This window comes from Belonocnema kinseyi, chromosome 7, assembly GCF_010883055.1.
Source record: "Belonocnema kinseyi isolate 2016_QV_RU_SX_M_011 chromosome 7, B_treatae_v1, whole genome shotgun sequence".
Lineage (NCBI taxonomy): Eukaryota > Metazoa > Arthropoda > Insecta > Hymenoptera > Cynipidae > Belonocnema > Belonocnema kinseyi.
In genome coordinates this window covers 1,083,746-1,100,312 of record NC_046663.1, presented here as the reverse complement: position 1 = coordinate 1,100,312, position 16,567 = coordinate 1,083,746, and the positions used below count along the sequence as shown (strand labels likewise).

At 29.8% G+C, this 16,567-nt stretch overlaps 1 protein-coding gene across 1 annotated transcript in view; it reads right to left on the bottom strand.

Annotated features, from left to right (window-relative positions):
• Window positions 1-4,407: 4,407 nt before the first annotated feature.
• LOC117177319 (DNA ligase 1-like) overlaps window positions 4,408-16,567 on the bottom strand; it is a 12,942-nt gene continuing 782 nt past the window's right edge. The window contains exons 2-3 of the mRNA XM_033367931.1: window positions 14,304-14,950; window positions 4,408-6,605 (exon numbers count right to left, since the gene is read on the bottom strand). Of these exons, the coding sequence (XP_033223822.1) occupies window positions 4,527-6,581 (2,055 nt within the window). The 5' untranslated portion in view covers window positions 6,582-6,605; window positions 14,304-14,950 and the 3' untranslated portion in view covers window positions 4,408-4,526. The remainder of the gene's footprint in view (window positions 6,606-14,303; window positions 14,951-16,567) is intronic.

Here is a 16,567-nt window from a genome sequence, read left to right as displayed (position 1 = left end):
AAATACAATGATGCGCCACCTGTAATTTTAATGCATGTTGAGAATTTGACAATATCCATTAAAAAATGTATCTAACTTTATCGAAATCTTTCCAACTCCTTGCAGAATTTTTGAGATCCTTTTAAACCTCTAACAAGGAAAGATAGGTCACAAGATGTGTGTCGCCGGTTCGAATTGGCGACGCACATCTCGCAACCTCTTTTAGTAATATTAGTTTAAAATACTGCAAAATTCATTAAAATACTTGGTAATACCTTAAAATTCTCAGAAATTTCTTTAAATTTTTTGAAGAAATAAAAAATAAAAATGGAATCCATTCTCATGATTAAAAATTAATTTTTCCCTATTATCGATCGTACATATTTAGGATCTGAAATAAAGTGATATAGCTTGAAAAAATTTTCCAATTACTTGAAGATTTTTTGAGATCCTTTAAAATCTCTAACAAGGATAGGTCGCAAAAATGTGCGTCGCCGATTCGATTGAGACTTTACCAAGTTAAAGTACATCAAAATCCACTAGGCGCGTATGGGCCGAAAAAAACGCACCTCGTGGAATTTCATCTACATTTACCCTGCAAAGCGACGCACATTATTTTAGCGACGCACATCATTCTTGCGATGCACATCTCGCGACCTCTCCTTTTGTTTGACGGCAATTTACCCAAAACCGAATTTCACTCAGAAATGCCCTTTGTATTAATTTGAAAATGAATTGTCTGCACAATTTGTAGATTGATGGGTGTTGTAAAAAAAGGAATCGGGTACTACATTAAACGGTACTCCGTGGTGACTCTCTTCCCGACCCTTACCACTGCTGCCATCTACGCAGATCTTCGTCGAACTCGCATCTGGAAAGAGAGCTTGAAGAAAGAACATGATGGACAACGCAGCGTACAGGCGAATGTGGGCTAAACACTATGCCTTGTTCATCCTTCCATGTGTTGCTTCGATTTATATTGGACTCAAATTAGAAAAAATTGAAGCAAATAGGATGAGCAGATTTAGGGATGCGTCTTCTCTGTACGGAAGAAAACTCAAACCCGGCGAGCCTCCCTCTTGGCCATAACTTGATCAATCATCTTAATATTTATAAAGAGGATGCTAATTGAAACAAATAGATTATGAATGGTGTTTAATAAACGTGTAGAATAATTCATCTGTCTTTTAATTGATTAATTTTCTACATTTTTTTCAGGTCACTCTTAGAAATGCTTCCAATTTTAATATAGATCTACAAAGAAGCGCTGTTTAATAGCCAGGTGAAAATTCATTGAAAAACCAGGGAAAGTTGGTGGTCAAGAAAAAAATGCTTGACGAAATTTTGCGAAACTCAGTTCTGTTTTCACATATTTAAAAAACAAACAATTCAAAAGATCAAAGCATGTTTTGAAATGATTTATAGAATGGAGGAAACTATTTCTATTGTTAATTGTAACTCTTTTTTTTTAGGGAAATTGAAGGTGAACATTAGAAAAAAGTGTTTGAAGTTAAAATTGTTTATTTAACAATAATTATTTTTTTGCTTTTATGTTATGCCCTACCTAGAAGAACTGGAATTGTCAAGAAATTTATATATATCTGGAAAAAACCTCGAAACGTCATGGAATTTTTAAAAGCCAGGGACATTTTTTAAGAATATACAGATTTTTTTAAACTACAATATAGTATTTAATAACAATAATTTTTTTATCTGTAAAATTAATCTTCTTGGTTAAAAACAAATTTTTTGCTTGAAAATTCAACAGTTTGTTTACAACTTTTTCTTGTGACTTTTTGATTGAAAATTAAAATATTTTTTGGTTGAAATATCAGCTAATACATTTTTCTTCAGAATTAATTTTCTTATAATTAAAATTTAAGCACTTGGTTGACAGTTGAGCTCTTCGATGAAAAATATTATTTTTCTTTTTTTGAAGATTCCTTATTTTAATAGAAAACTCATCTCTGTGATTGGAAAAAGAGCTCTTTTGTTGAAAATCGTTTTATCTTTGGCTGGAAATTAATTTTTTTGCCAAAAAATTGTTTTTTTTTTTGGTTGAAAACTTGATTATTTTAGATTGAAGATTCATCCTTTTAGTTAATAATTCATGATTTTTTTCAAATCATTTTTTTAAACTGAAAAAATGAAAATGTAATTATTCTAATTAAATATTCCATTATTTCAGTTGAAAATTCATATTTTTGGTCGAACATTAATTATGTTGACTGAAAATTTAATTATTTAATTTTTGATTGAAAAATTATCCTTTGAAGTTGAAAATTCGTCTTTTTTGTAGAAACTAATTTTTTTTTACTGAAAATTCAATTATTCTTAAATCTAAAATAATGAAAATTTCATAATTTTAGTTGAAAATTCATCTTTTTGGTTTAAAGTTCAACCATTTCATTCCCAGATTCATCATTTGCACTGAAAATTCATCACTTTGTTTGAAAATGTAACTACTTTCTTAAAATTATTATTTTTTTTTCTTTCTTTTGTATGAATTAATTTTCTTAACTAAAAATATAACTATTTCGGTTAAAAATTCCATCATTTTAGGTAAAAATTCATTTTTTCGTTTGAAAATTATTTTTTTCTTTAATTTTAAATTCATCACTTTCTTTGGAAAATGTAAGTACTTTAAAAAAATTAGTTGTATTTTTGTTATTGAAAATAACTAATCCAATTTAGTCTTTTTTGTTGAAAAATCACCTCTTTCGGTAGAAATTATTCTTCTTAGTGAAAAACTAATTTTTTTGGTTGAAAATGTAACTATTCTAGTTGCAAATAAATGACTTTGCTTTAAAATTCACCTATTCCAGTTGAAAATGCATAATTTTCATTGAAAATTCTTCTTTGGTTGAGCTTTAATTTTTTAAATTAACAATTGCGTGTATTTTGGCGATAATTCGTATATTAATAGGAATTAACCTCCTTTAATGAAAATTCATAATTTGGATTGAAAATTTAACTCTTCCAGTTAAAAATTCGTTATTTTATATGAAAATTCATCATTTTGGTTTAATATTCAACTATTCCAATTTAAGTTGAAAATTCATTTCTTTGGTGTACATTAATTAATTTAATGAAACTTTATTCATCTTTTGGTTAAAAAAGAATCTTTTTTGGTACAAATTAATCTTTTTGTTGAAAATTATTCTTTTTGTTTAAAACTTCAACTATTGCAGTTAAATATTTATTATTATTGTTAAAAATTCATTAGTTTGGTTGGAAATGATTTTTCTTATATGCAAAATCCACTAGTCCTTTTTTGGATCAAATTTATCTTTTTAAATTTAAAACTAAACTATTTGATAGAAAATTGACCTTTGTTTTGTCAAAAATGAAATTTTTCAGTTAGCCTTTGGATAGAGTTTATCGTAATAGACCTTTTCATTTAAGAAAACGACATTGCGCAAGCGCGAAAAATATATGGCACTTCCGTATGAGTTCAGGACAATTTTTCACTGAAACGTATGTGGGAATAGTAAACATTGAGGAAGAAAAACTATTTCGTATAATTAGAAGTTGAAAAACTTCCTACGGAAGAAATGTCTCATATACCAGGAGAAAATCCGTTGAAAAGAAAAGAGGTTGCCGCGCACAAGAAGTGCTTTTTTAGAAAGTGTAAAAGTGACAGTCTGTGCAAGTCCTACTTGAAATTTACTTATTACTTTGTTACATATCCAAAACCCTGTTTAATATTTCGAAAGGATGACATTCCCGATGGTTCACTTAAAAGGCATATTAAAAATTGCGCGAAATGCAGTAAGTGATATGTGGGTGAGGTTATGTGTGCGCAGAGACGAGTATGACACCGCATATTCCCTTTAATATTTCTACTATATTTCCTGCAATATTGCAGGAAATATTGGTGGAGTGTCTCTATGTCCTTTTTCTGAAATATAAAGTCGATGCTTTGGAACGTTTAGTACCAAAAAGTATCGATTTTATATTTCAGAAAAAGGACATAGATATACTCCAGCAATATTGTGGATATTGCAGAAAATATGGTATAAATATTGAGGGAATATGTGGTGTTACTGGGGATTTACAGTTGATCAACTTAAAACGTTTTTTATCAAAAAATTTCAAATTCAAACGCTGTGAATTATTAATTCTTTCAAGTCTTCCAAACTAGCATTTTTAAATTCTTTAGATTGCAAATTCACGGTTTAAAACAATTTTAATTTATCTTATTTTAAAATATCGTGCATGAAATTCGTAATATTTTAAGTGATTCGATGGACTTTTGTTCTCAAAATTGGTCAAATTCCCAGTGAAAAAACAAATTTACTTACCAGATTTTTCAAACAGTGGGTACTAAAATCAGGGCCTAATAAATTTTAATTAACAATATTAAATTAGAACCTTGCAAATATTAAAATATTCTCTTGAAAATATCTCAAGAACTTTATTCACTATCTTACAAAAGCTTCGTGCGTGCGAGTATTTACACAAACTGCACTTTCAATTTCATTGCATGCGACGGTAGTCACAATTATTAGCGTTTTCAACTGGTTTTGTACAGAAAATAGAAATTCCTATCGAAAAATACTGAATTTCTTTCCCTTGACGCATTTTTTCTTTGCCGTTGCCGGCTTTGTTTTTGGATTCAAATCGAGATTATTCTCCTTATCTAAATTATGTACACATTTTCTATTCGCTGAATTGTAGGCTTCCCTCTTTTTCTGCAGCCAGTTGTCAGTCTCCGCACTCCACGATGTGGGCCTGGTTTTCAATCCCTTCGAACTCTTTCTCTTCGATTTCGAAGCATCGACCTCCAAATTCAAATAGCCATACTTCTTCTCCTCTTCGTCCGATTTAAGCCTCGAATTTACGGCAGCATCCACGTTCTTATCGATAATCCCATAGTCCTGATACTTGGTATCTTTGTCTTGGGACACGAAAATATTCTCGCTGACCTTCCGCATGATTTTGTTCTCTTCAAAATCAGCTGTCTGATATTCCTCCTTATTCGAACACTTATTCCCCTTGGTTATTATATTCGTGCAATCTGTTTTGGGCCTTCGCTCGCTCGCCGATCTGGAAAATGCCGCCGGTTTTTTGAAAACGACCGGATCGAATTTCCTCGAGGTCACTATATGTGACACATCGCCAGCGGACAAAGTCGAGTCTAAATCATCGTAAGAGATTTTTGGCCTGGGCTTAGATCTGAAGCTGCTGTACGAAGGAAGGGTCAAGGAACTTCTCGGAGGAGGAGGATTTTTCCAATTTTCCTTCTGCACATCGAACTTCAGCTCTGGGGCTTTTAGCCACAAACCTTCGCCAACAAAAGGCACTCGTTTATCATTGTTTGCGGGTTTGAGAACGAATCCGCCTCTCGAACCTCCGACGCCGTCAGAGTGCGACTTGCTCTCGACATTCTTCTCCTCGAAGACGTTCTCCAAACTCTGAGAATTCTTACAGCGCTTCAAGTACAACTCTGCCTGCTGCATTCTATCCTTGACCATTCTCTCGAGGATTCGAAGCTCCTTTTCCTTCTTGAAGAGCAGCCTCTCTCTGCTCTGCAGCGCGACTTCCTTGTCTCGGAGTAGCGCCTCTCTCTGTCGAAGTGTTTCCAGCCTCTGCATCCAGTTGTCCCTGAAGATATCCTGACTGACGTCCTCTGGTTTCTGAACGGCCACTGTGCATCCGTTTTTGTGACCGTGGTAGCAAATGTCCTCGAAATTCGTGTCGAGAATTTCCACTCCTTCATCGATTGATTTCAAACTGTGGCATCTTCTGGGAGGTTTACTGTAAGGAACAATACCCTGAGACTTTAGGTTCAATTCTGGGTGTAGTGTGTGTCTGGAATTTCTCGGGTCTCGATTATAGGTACCAACGAAGGGCTCGTCGTAAATTGGGTAATCTGTACATTTAGGGTTTTTTATATTATTCCTTTTCGCGTAAATTTCATTCACTTCTTTTGTTTCTTCAATCTCTTCTTCCTCGATTTTTTCTTCAGTTTCTTCAGCTGACATAATGAGCGATTCTTCTTTTAAACTCTCTTCGACGATATCGTCATCACTTCCATCTTCTTTCTTTGTACTCCAAGATTCCTTCTGAATCTTCTTCTCTTTTTGCTCTTCCTCGAGAAAGTCGGCGAGACATTTCTTGAGACCGGGGAAAATCCGGGTTTGATCTTCGGAAGGGTCTTCCTTTTCATCTCCTTCTATTTGACTGGAGTAACTTTCGCGCAGTTCCGGACTTTTAATTAAAATATCAAAATCGGGCCCTTCTTGATACTCATTGAAACTGTTGATTGAATCCTTTTTTGATGAGTCACTGATATTGAGGTGCTCTGGAGATTCGGGTAATTCAATATCAACTTGGTTTGAGGAAAGGTTTTCTGCATTATTTGATTTACGCAACAGATCTTTGTCTTCTTCTTCTTCTTCTTCTTTTAGTTCTTCTTTTTCTTCTTCTTGTTTTATTTCTTCAATTAATTGCGACAATGGAAATTCCACTTTATTAGAGAATTTGAGATTGTCTACTTTAGTGTTAATAATATCTGGATTTGGATTCTCGGTGCAATTGGCTTTTGGTATTATAAAAGCCTCAACTCTGTAAACTCGTGATTCTATTTTTTCTTCCATTTCGGCATATCACGCGAGGTGCATCTGAAAATTATACATTTTTAAGTGGAAGAATTTCTCTTATCAACATTCTTTTGATTTTTGCTACTTATATATTTTTCCCGATTTTTTAGTTACAAATATAAAAATTTAAGAAATTTAAGCGGGATTAGTATAAAATTAAAAACCCTATTTAACGTCCAATAATGAAGTTAATGTGCATAAGGCCTGAAAATAAAACCAAGAATCCAACGACCAAATTTGGACAACTACCATAAAATGTTCCTATTGCAATTTCAAAAACTATAACAATTTTTTCTTAAAAGAAAAAAAATTGCTTTTTGAACAAAAATAAAAGAGGAAAGAATTTTTTAATTTCCTTTTTGGACAAAAATAAAAAGGAGGAACGAAATTACTTTCTCATTTTTCTTTTTGTCCGAAAAAGGAAATTTTTTTTCTTTTTCTATTTTAGGAAGAAAATGTTATCTTTTTTCAAACTGCAATAGGAACATTTTATGGTGGTTGTCCAAATTTGGTGGCTAGATTCTTGGTTTTATTTTTAGGAATTCTGCACATTAGTTACAAATATTTTATTATAGAGATGTCGAGATGTAAAACCTATTTAACTAGACAGCAAACAAAAGAAAACTTCCAATATCATTAGGAACTTTATAAAAAATAGGAAGATTTTAGCAATTAAAATGGCCGGACTGAATTAAATTAATTTTAATTAATTAAAATTCATCTTCTTTCTTAAAAATGTAACTACTGTTTTCTTGATTTTTTTTTGTTGAGAGAAATCATTTTTTTTTCACTAACAATGTGACTATTCCATTTTTGGTTGAAAATTTATATATTTTATTGGCTGAAAATTTATCCTTTTAGATTAAAAATGTAATTATTTGGATCTAAATTAATCTCGATTGTTTAAGGATTGACCAATTTGGTAGCAAATTTTTTGTTAAAAATGAACTATTTTTATTTTTTTTTAAATGTTCATAGAAAATTTATTTGTGTTGTCCTAAAAATTATATTTTCGGTTCGAAAATGTAAACTTTTTGTAAATAGTTCATTTTGTCCTAAAAATTCAAGAATTTTGTTGCAAATTAATGTATTTTAATAAAAATTCGTATTTCCAGTAGATTAATCTTCTTGCTGGAATATTAATATTTTTACGTTAAAAATTAAACTATTTTGATGAAAATCTAACATTTTGGTAGAAATTTGACATTTTTGGTTAAAACATATTCATCGCTTTAGTTCAAAATCCTCTCCTTTTTTGTGGATAATTAATTTTGTTTAAATTACAATCTAACTATTTCATTTTTTATTAAAAATGGATATTTTCTAGTTGATAATTCATGTATTTTATTAAAAATTCTTTTGCTTTAGTCCATAGTTAATCTTTGTGGCATAAAATTCATCATTTTTGGTAAAAAAAAAATACATCCGTTTGGTTCTAAACTAATCTAGTTTGGTTAACGATTCAACAGTTTGGTAGAAAATTAAATTATTCGGTTGAATATTAAATATTTTGTAAAAAATCAATATTTTTTATTTAAATAAAAATTTTAATTCCGTTTAATATAAAAGTCAATTTTAACTCTCTTTTAGCGGACACAACAGTATACATTTATACAAACATAGTTAAAAGATAATATCGTTGGACTTTTTAAGGCAATAAACTTTGCAGTTGAAACTTTCATAATATTTTGCAATTTTGTGATAAATATAAGTTTTTTATTTGTTGGAAAATTATGCAATAGCGTCGGAAATTGTGTAATGACGTGGGAAATTACGAAATAACATAGAAAATTACTCAATAATATGGAAAATTATGCAATGGCGTAGAAAATTATTCCATAGCATGAGAAATGGCTCAAGGTGTGAGAAATTAATCCATAACGTGGAAAATTATTCAATAGCGTGGGAAATTATTCTAAAACATGGGAAATTATACAGTAATATGGAAAATTATGCAATGGGGTGGGAAATTACGCACTAACATGGGAAATTACTCAATAGCATGAAAAATTATATAATAGCGTGGAAAATTATTCAATAAACTGAGAAATTGTGTAAGGCGTGGAAAATTATGCAATAGCATGTCAAATTATTCAATAGAATGGTAAATTGTGCAGTGTCGTGTGAAATTACGAAATAACTTAAAAATTTACACAATAGTATGGAAAATTATGCAATAGCGTGGGAAATTATTCAATAGCATAGGACAGCGTGCAATTGCGTGGGAAATTACGTAATAACATAGAAAATTACACATTAGTATGGAACATTATGCAATTGCTTAGGAAATTATTCAATAACATGTGAAATTGGGCAAGGTGTGGGAAATTATTCAATAGCGTGGGAAATTATTATTTACTAGCGTGGAAAATTAGGCAATAGAGTGAGAAGTTCTACAAGTCGTGGGAAATTATTAATTAGAGTGGAAAATTATTCAATAGCGTGGGTAATTATGCAACAACGTAAGAAATTATTCAAAAGCGTGGAAAATTATTATTTGTTAGCGTGGAAAATTATTATTTATTAGCGTGGGAAATTAGGCAACAGTGTGAGAAATTGTGCAAGAGCGGAAACTATGTAACAGCGTGGGAAATTATGCAATAGCATGGGCAATTATTAAATAGCGTGGAAAAGTATTAAATAGCGTTGGAAATTATTCAATAATGTAGAAAATTATTTAACAGCGTGGGAAATTATGCAAGAACGTATGAAATTATTCAATGGATTGAAAAATTATGCAATAGCGTGGAACATTATGCAATAGCATAGGAAACTATGTAACAGCGTGGTAAATTATTAAATAGTGTGGAAATTATTTAATAGCGTGGAAAATTATACAAAAACGTAGGAAATTATGCAATAGCGTGGGAAATTATTAAATAGTGTGGAACATTTTTTAATAGTGCGGAAAATTATTCAATGGAGTGAAAATTATGCAATAGCGTGATAAATTATTAAATAGTGTGGAAATTATTTAATAGCGTGTAAAATTATACAAAAACGTAGGAAATTATTCAATAGCTTGAGAAATTATGCAATAGCGTGGGAAATTATTAAATACTGTGGGAAATTATTAAATAATGTGGGAAATTATTCAACAACGTATGAAATTATTCACTGAAAGGAAAAATTATGCAATAGCGTAGGAAAATATGCAATAGCGTGGGAAATTATGCAAAAACGTAGGAAATTATTCAATAACTTGAGAAATTATGCAATAGCGTGGGAAATTATTAAATAGTGTGGGAAATTATTCAACAACGTATGAAATTATTCACTGAAAGGAAAAATTATGCAATAGCGTAGGAAAATATGTAATAGCCTGGGAAATTATGCAAAAACGTAGGAAATTATTCAATAGCTTGAGAAATTATTAAATAGTGTGGAAAATTATTTAATAGTGTGGGAAATTATTCAACAACGTATGAAATTATTCACTGAAAGGAAAAATTATGCAATAGCGTAGGAAAATATGTAATAGCCTGGGAAATTATGCAAAAACGTAGGAAATTATTCAATAGCTTGAGAAATTATGCAATAACGTAAACAAATGTAAAAGGCGTGGGAAATTATGAAATGGCGTGGAAAATTATGCAATAGCATGGGAAACTATGTAACAGCGTTGAAAATTATTAAATAGCGTCAAAATTATTAAATAGTGTGAGAAATTATTCAATAGCATGGGAGATTATTAAATAGTGTGGAAAATTATTTAATAGTGTGGTGAATTATTCAATTGAGTGAAAAATTATGCAATATCGTAGGGAAATATGTAACAGCGTGGGAAATTATTAAATAGCGTGGGAAATTATGCAATAGCGTGGAAAATTATTAAATAGTGTGGGAAACTATTTAATAGCGTGGGAAATTATACAACATATGAAATTATTCAATAGAGTGAAAAATTATGCAATAACATGTAACATTATGCAATAGCGTAGGAAACTATGTAACAGCGTGGTAAATTATAAAATAGTGTGTAAATTATTTAATAGCGTGTAAAATTATGCAGAAACGTAGGAAATTATTCAATAGCGTGGGAAATTATTAAATAGTGTGGAAAATTATTTAATAGTGTGGGAAATTATTCAACAACGTATGAAATTATTCAATCAAGTAAAAAATTATGCATTAGCGTAGGAAAATATGTAACAGCAATAACGTAAGCAAATGTAAAAGGCGTGGGAAATTATGAAATAGCGTGGAAAATTATGCAATAGCGTGGTAAATTATAAAATAGTGTGTAAATTATTTAATAGCGTGTAAAATTATGCAGAAACGTAGGAAATTATTCAATAGCGTGGGAAATTATTAAATAGTGTGGAAAATTATTTAATAGTGTGAGAAATTATTAAACAGTGTGGAAAATTATTAAATAGCATGGGAAATTATGCACCAACGTAGGAAACTATTCAATAGAGTGAGAAATTATGCAATAACGTAAGCAATTTTAAAAGGCGTGGGAAATTATGAAATACCGTGGAAAATTATGAAATAGCGTATGAAACTATGTAACGGCGTCTGAAATTATTAAATAGCGTGAAAATGATTGAATTGCGTGGAAAATTATTAAAAAGCGTGGGAAATTATGCAATAGCGTGGGAAATTATTAAATAGCATGGGAAATTATGCAACAACGTAGGAAATTATTCAATAGCGTGAGAAATTATGCAATAGCTTAGGAAATTATTCAAAAGCGTGGGAAATTATTATTTATTAGCGTGGGAAATTATTGAACAGTGTGCAAGATTATTAAATAGCGTGGGAAGTTATTCAATAGCGTAGTAAACTATGTAATAGCGTGAGAAATTATTAAATAGCGTGAAAAATTATTAAATAGTGTGGGAAATTATGCAACAGCAAGGGAAATCAGCAATTTTTCTGACTTTTTTGCGGTTAGCACAAATTATTTTTAAAAAAATGATTTAGATAGATTTGATGTATTTTCAGGACAATTTTATCTGACATTTTATCACATTTTGTTTTATTTGTGAAGCTGAATTCTTACGTTTCTGAATCTCATTTTTTCAGCGCTAAGCTATAAATAATGATGGTATCAGAAAGGCTGGTTTTTGGAAAGAAAAAATACCTAGTTACATTTTACATTAAACTAACCCTCAGATTTATCGTGGGAATGTAAAAATTTTGATTGCGGAACCAATTTCCGCATCAAAAGAACTAACCGTAAAAAAACTAAAAAAACCTTGGACTCACCACATCAGTCATACTATTATAAAACCTTTTTTATTTAACACTGAAACTATTTTGCTACTATTGAAAAAAATGACACTAGAGACACTATTTTTTAACAATTGACCGCTAAAGTTTCTTATAAACTAACAAAGTGGTTGAACTTTTAACGAAAAACGATGAAATCTGAAAAAATTTAATAGTTGTTATTTTAAACAACAAAAGATTTTTATTGCAAATAAAAAACAGTTGGGACGAACAGAAAACACCTTTTTCAGACAAAGTAGTTGAATCCTCAACACAAAACAGATTAATTGTAAACTAAACAATTCATTTTTGAACCAAATGGTTAAACTTTCAACACAGACCACTTTTTTATAACCAAAAAAGAGTAATCCTTAATCAAATATATATAAAGGAACTAAATAGTTGAATTTTCAACCAGGAAAATTAATTTTCTACGAAAAAGACAAATTCTAAAAAAAAAAAATCAATTTTTAACTAAATAATTTGAACAATGGACGTGATGCTATTCTAATTTTTTTAAAATTATTTTTAATTTATATTTTTTGCGCTTCTAAAATAAGATTTTGATTGAAGAAAATCATTCTTCAATACAAAAATAAGGAATTTTCAAAAACACTGTTAATTTTTCTAGCAAACAGTTGAATTTTCAACCAAATAGTCCAAGTCTTTATAAATTTGTTCAATTTTTGAGGCAACAACACAAATTTTCACTAAAAAATGGAATTTTTAACCGAAACAAGTTAATTTTTTAATCAGATAGTTGCATTTTTTAATTCAATGGTGAATTAAAAAATATATATAATTTCTAACAAAGTAGTTGAATCGTCAACTAACAAAAATTTGTTAGCTTAGAAAGAAAAAGATTTTTATTGAATTTTTGAACTTTTAAAAAAATAGGAATTTTTTACAAAAATTTTTAATTTCCTAACCGAATGTATGAATTTTCAACAAAATTGTTTAAATTTCAGCAAAAAAAAAAATTAGTAGAAAGAAAAGAAAATTCAATTCAATTGTTGAATTTCTTACAAAACAGGTGAGTTTTAAACCAATCAGTTGAATTTTCAAAAAAATTGTTTAACTTCCAGTTACTTTAAAATAAAAAGCAGTTGGTTTTTACCAACAAAAATGAATTTTCATCGAAACACTTAGATTTTCAACGAAAACAGATTAATTTACAAGCAAATGATTACATTTTCTACAAATGTGTTTAATTTTAAAAAAAAATACCATTTTTCTACAAAACTGTTGAATTTTCGAGCTAAAAATAAAATGTTTCTACGAATCTCTTAAATTTTCAACAAAGAAGTTAAATTTCAACCGAAACAGGTTCATTTTTAACCAGAAAAAAGGCGAATTTTTAAACCGAAAGGATTAATTTGCAAAAAATATTTGAATTTTCAACAAAGAAAATATATATGTTAGTCAAGGAAGAAAAAAATTAAACTAAATTTTTCAAGTTTTAAGCGAGAAAGTCGAATTTTCTACAAACCAGTTGAATTTTCAACAAAATTGATTAATTTTCAATTACTTTTCAATCAAATACTTAAATCCTCAACTAAAACAGATTAATTTTCAATCAAAAAATTAGATTTTCCACTAAAAAGACGAATTTTGAATCAGATGATTAAACTTTCTACAAAATTGTTGAATTTTCGAGTGAACAATACAAATTTGTACAAATCTATGAAATTTTTAACCTGAAAAGGTGAATTTTTAATTCAAAAAGATTAATTTTTAAGAAAATAGTTGAATTTTCAATCAAAAAGAATGTTAGCCTAGAAAGAAAAAAAAATTAAATTTTTGAAGTTTCAAGCGATCAAATCGAATTTTTAGAAACCAGATCAATTTTCCAGAAAATTGTTTAATTTTCAACAAAATACTTAAATGATCAACTAAAACAGATTAACTTTGAACCAAATACAGTTGTATTTAAAAAAAAAATTGTATTTTCTACCAAAAAGACGAATTTTCAACCATTCTGTTAAATTTTCAACCAAAAAAGTTCATTTTGAACCGAAATGGCTTCATTTTTAACCAAGCACTTGCATTTTTAACAAAAAAGGTGAATTAAACCAAAAATAATAATAAAAATATGTTACTTTAGAAAGAAAAAAATTTGAAATAAATTGTTGAATTTTCGATAAAAAAATACAAACTTTCTACGAAACTGTTAAATTTTCAATTAAAAAATTCATTTGGAACCTGAATCGGTTAATTATTAATCAGTTTCATTATCAACCAAAAAAGAGATTTCTACAAAACCTAAAAAAATGGAATACTTTAAATTCATTAATATACAATTGTATTTAATTTTGTTTAGAAATAATTAAAATGAAAATCACTCAACTTTTCACTACTTTTTATTTTATTCCAAACAAAAAGCTATATTAGAACAATAATAATGTTTAAATTAAAAATTAGAATTCACCTTTCATCTCATAATAATTCATGTAACAAGATGAAAATTTTGTTTTGATTTATGCTCAGGTTTTGTGTACTTACTCGCTTTATGTTCATTCTGAAGGTTCCTTTTTTTCGACAAAATATATAGTCTTTCTGTATTCCTCAGTTGACAAAATGACAATTAAATTGTATATTTGAAAGCCATGAAACGGTATTATTAGGTATAAATAACATAAAGCGCGTAACGAATAACGATAGAGGTTTATTATTCCCACTACAAAAGAGTATGACCGTTCCGGTACAAGTGTTTTCCAACAGTTGCTGGGTTGCGGGCGGCTGGATGCGGCTCAGCGCTCACTGTTCACTCACGTTTGCTATTCGCTTCACAGGTGCATTCCAGCGGCTTAGGTTGACCCAACAGCAGTTAAATCCAAGCAGAAGCCCAACAGGCCAACACAGGTAACCGCACCACGCACCACCGTTTAGTTTCGAAAGACCCAAGCGACCCGAAGCCGGAATAATCTATATCTATATTCTATATAGTAGCTGTACTAAATACCTCCTCCCTTGTTCTTCAAACAAGTTCTTCCTCTTCAAACCTTTATTGTAACTGTGTGTGAAGAGTTAGTTCTTCTTTCCGCCAAGACATCATGTCCATAGGATATTTCTTTTGAGATCAACTTTTTCATTGGAGCCCAGAAATTATTTCTGTGCGCGTGTGGGTGTCAGTAACGAAAACCCTCCCACTGCGAAGAAAAAAATGAAGCGATATCTTATTCCACCAGTACAGTATCATACTATCATACGCGCGCGATAACTTTTGTATCAAAATTATTTATTTGCTTTTAATCAATATTTGAATAATGTTCTTTTAATCATTCTATTGTATTATTTAATTAATATTAATGTTATTCAATTTTTATTAGATTGACACCATTCTGGTCGGTTCTGTACTCATTTCACAACATCACAAATATTTATATAAGAAACATCATTGTAATAGAGGTATTTTAAACATAAATACACTTTTATTATAAATATTTTACCCAATATTTAGCGGCATAAACTTAAAGTAAATAATCAATTTACATCACGAACTAAAATTAAATACACAATTATTTTCACTGAAACATTAAAATAATGTTTACTTTATATTTTTTCTAAATTTCAACTTTATTTCTGAAAAATTTGTTCATTAATAAAATTCTATACCACACCAAACTCTCGCTTTCAGTCACCCCGTTCTGGGTCTTCCTAGAATTGCTGGCTCTCACGCGGTTTCTCAGGGGAGTAGGGTGAGAGCGGTTGCGACATTATATATATTAATTACATTATATTACATTATATATATATTGGAAACGAGACAGGCGGCCCTCAATGTTTACGTTTCTATCCCCCCGTAATCAGTCCAAGGCCATTTGAAGGCAACCCCCGGCACTTGACTGAAAACGAGAATTTGGTGCAATTCAAAAAATAACTATGTTATTTGATTGAAACATTAAAATAATTTGTAGTTTATATTTTTTTAAATCTGAACTTTAATTTCTGGAAATTTGATTTATTAATAAACTTTTAAAATTTTAACTATTTCCAGAAAATGTAAATTTTAATATAAAAATAACAGCGTATTAAAAATGGGTCAATAATTAAAAAATGTGCACTTATAATTTTCAAAAAATTCAGATACTCATTCCACAACATCACAAACGTTGTGAAAAATTATAAAATTGGGATTGCATTTCTAGAAATTTGATTTATTCATAACATTACAAAAAATTTTTAAAAATGATTAAATTGGAATTGTTAGAAAAATAGGATAAACTTCCGATTAGGGTCCACCTCCAAAATCCTTCAAACTGCGTATACCTATGTATTTCGATGCGCTGATTATGAATCTGATAGTGAAAATTGCCGCAAATTTTATTTTCGAGGTCAAACCCCCAAAAAACTGAGTTTTGGAGCGGTTTTTTACGTTTATTTCAATCAATGCGCAAAATGTTCGAAACAAAAGTTGTAGATCTTATCGAAATACACATTTTTCTTTTGTACATTTCTTTCTATGGATGATAGTTTCCGAAAAAGTCAGTGATATAAAAGGCCCGATGTGCTTTCAGGAGGGGTGGTTGACATTTGGGACAAGTGACACTCGGAGACGGATGTCAGATGAAACGTGCTTCCGTGAAGATAGCACTAAAAATATAAAAAATCGTATTTTTGATAAGCGAGGTGGAAAAGTAGTTAAAGATGTGACCAATCACTCTTCTGTGACCAGCGGCTAGCACGTGTTTCTTTAAAGGGCGAGCTGGAAAAGTAGTTCAAAATGACTAATTAAAAAAAAAATATGCTCTCCAAAGCAGCTGCGT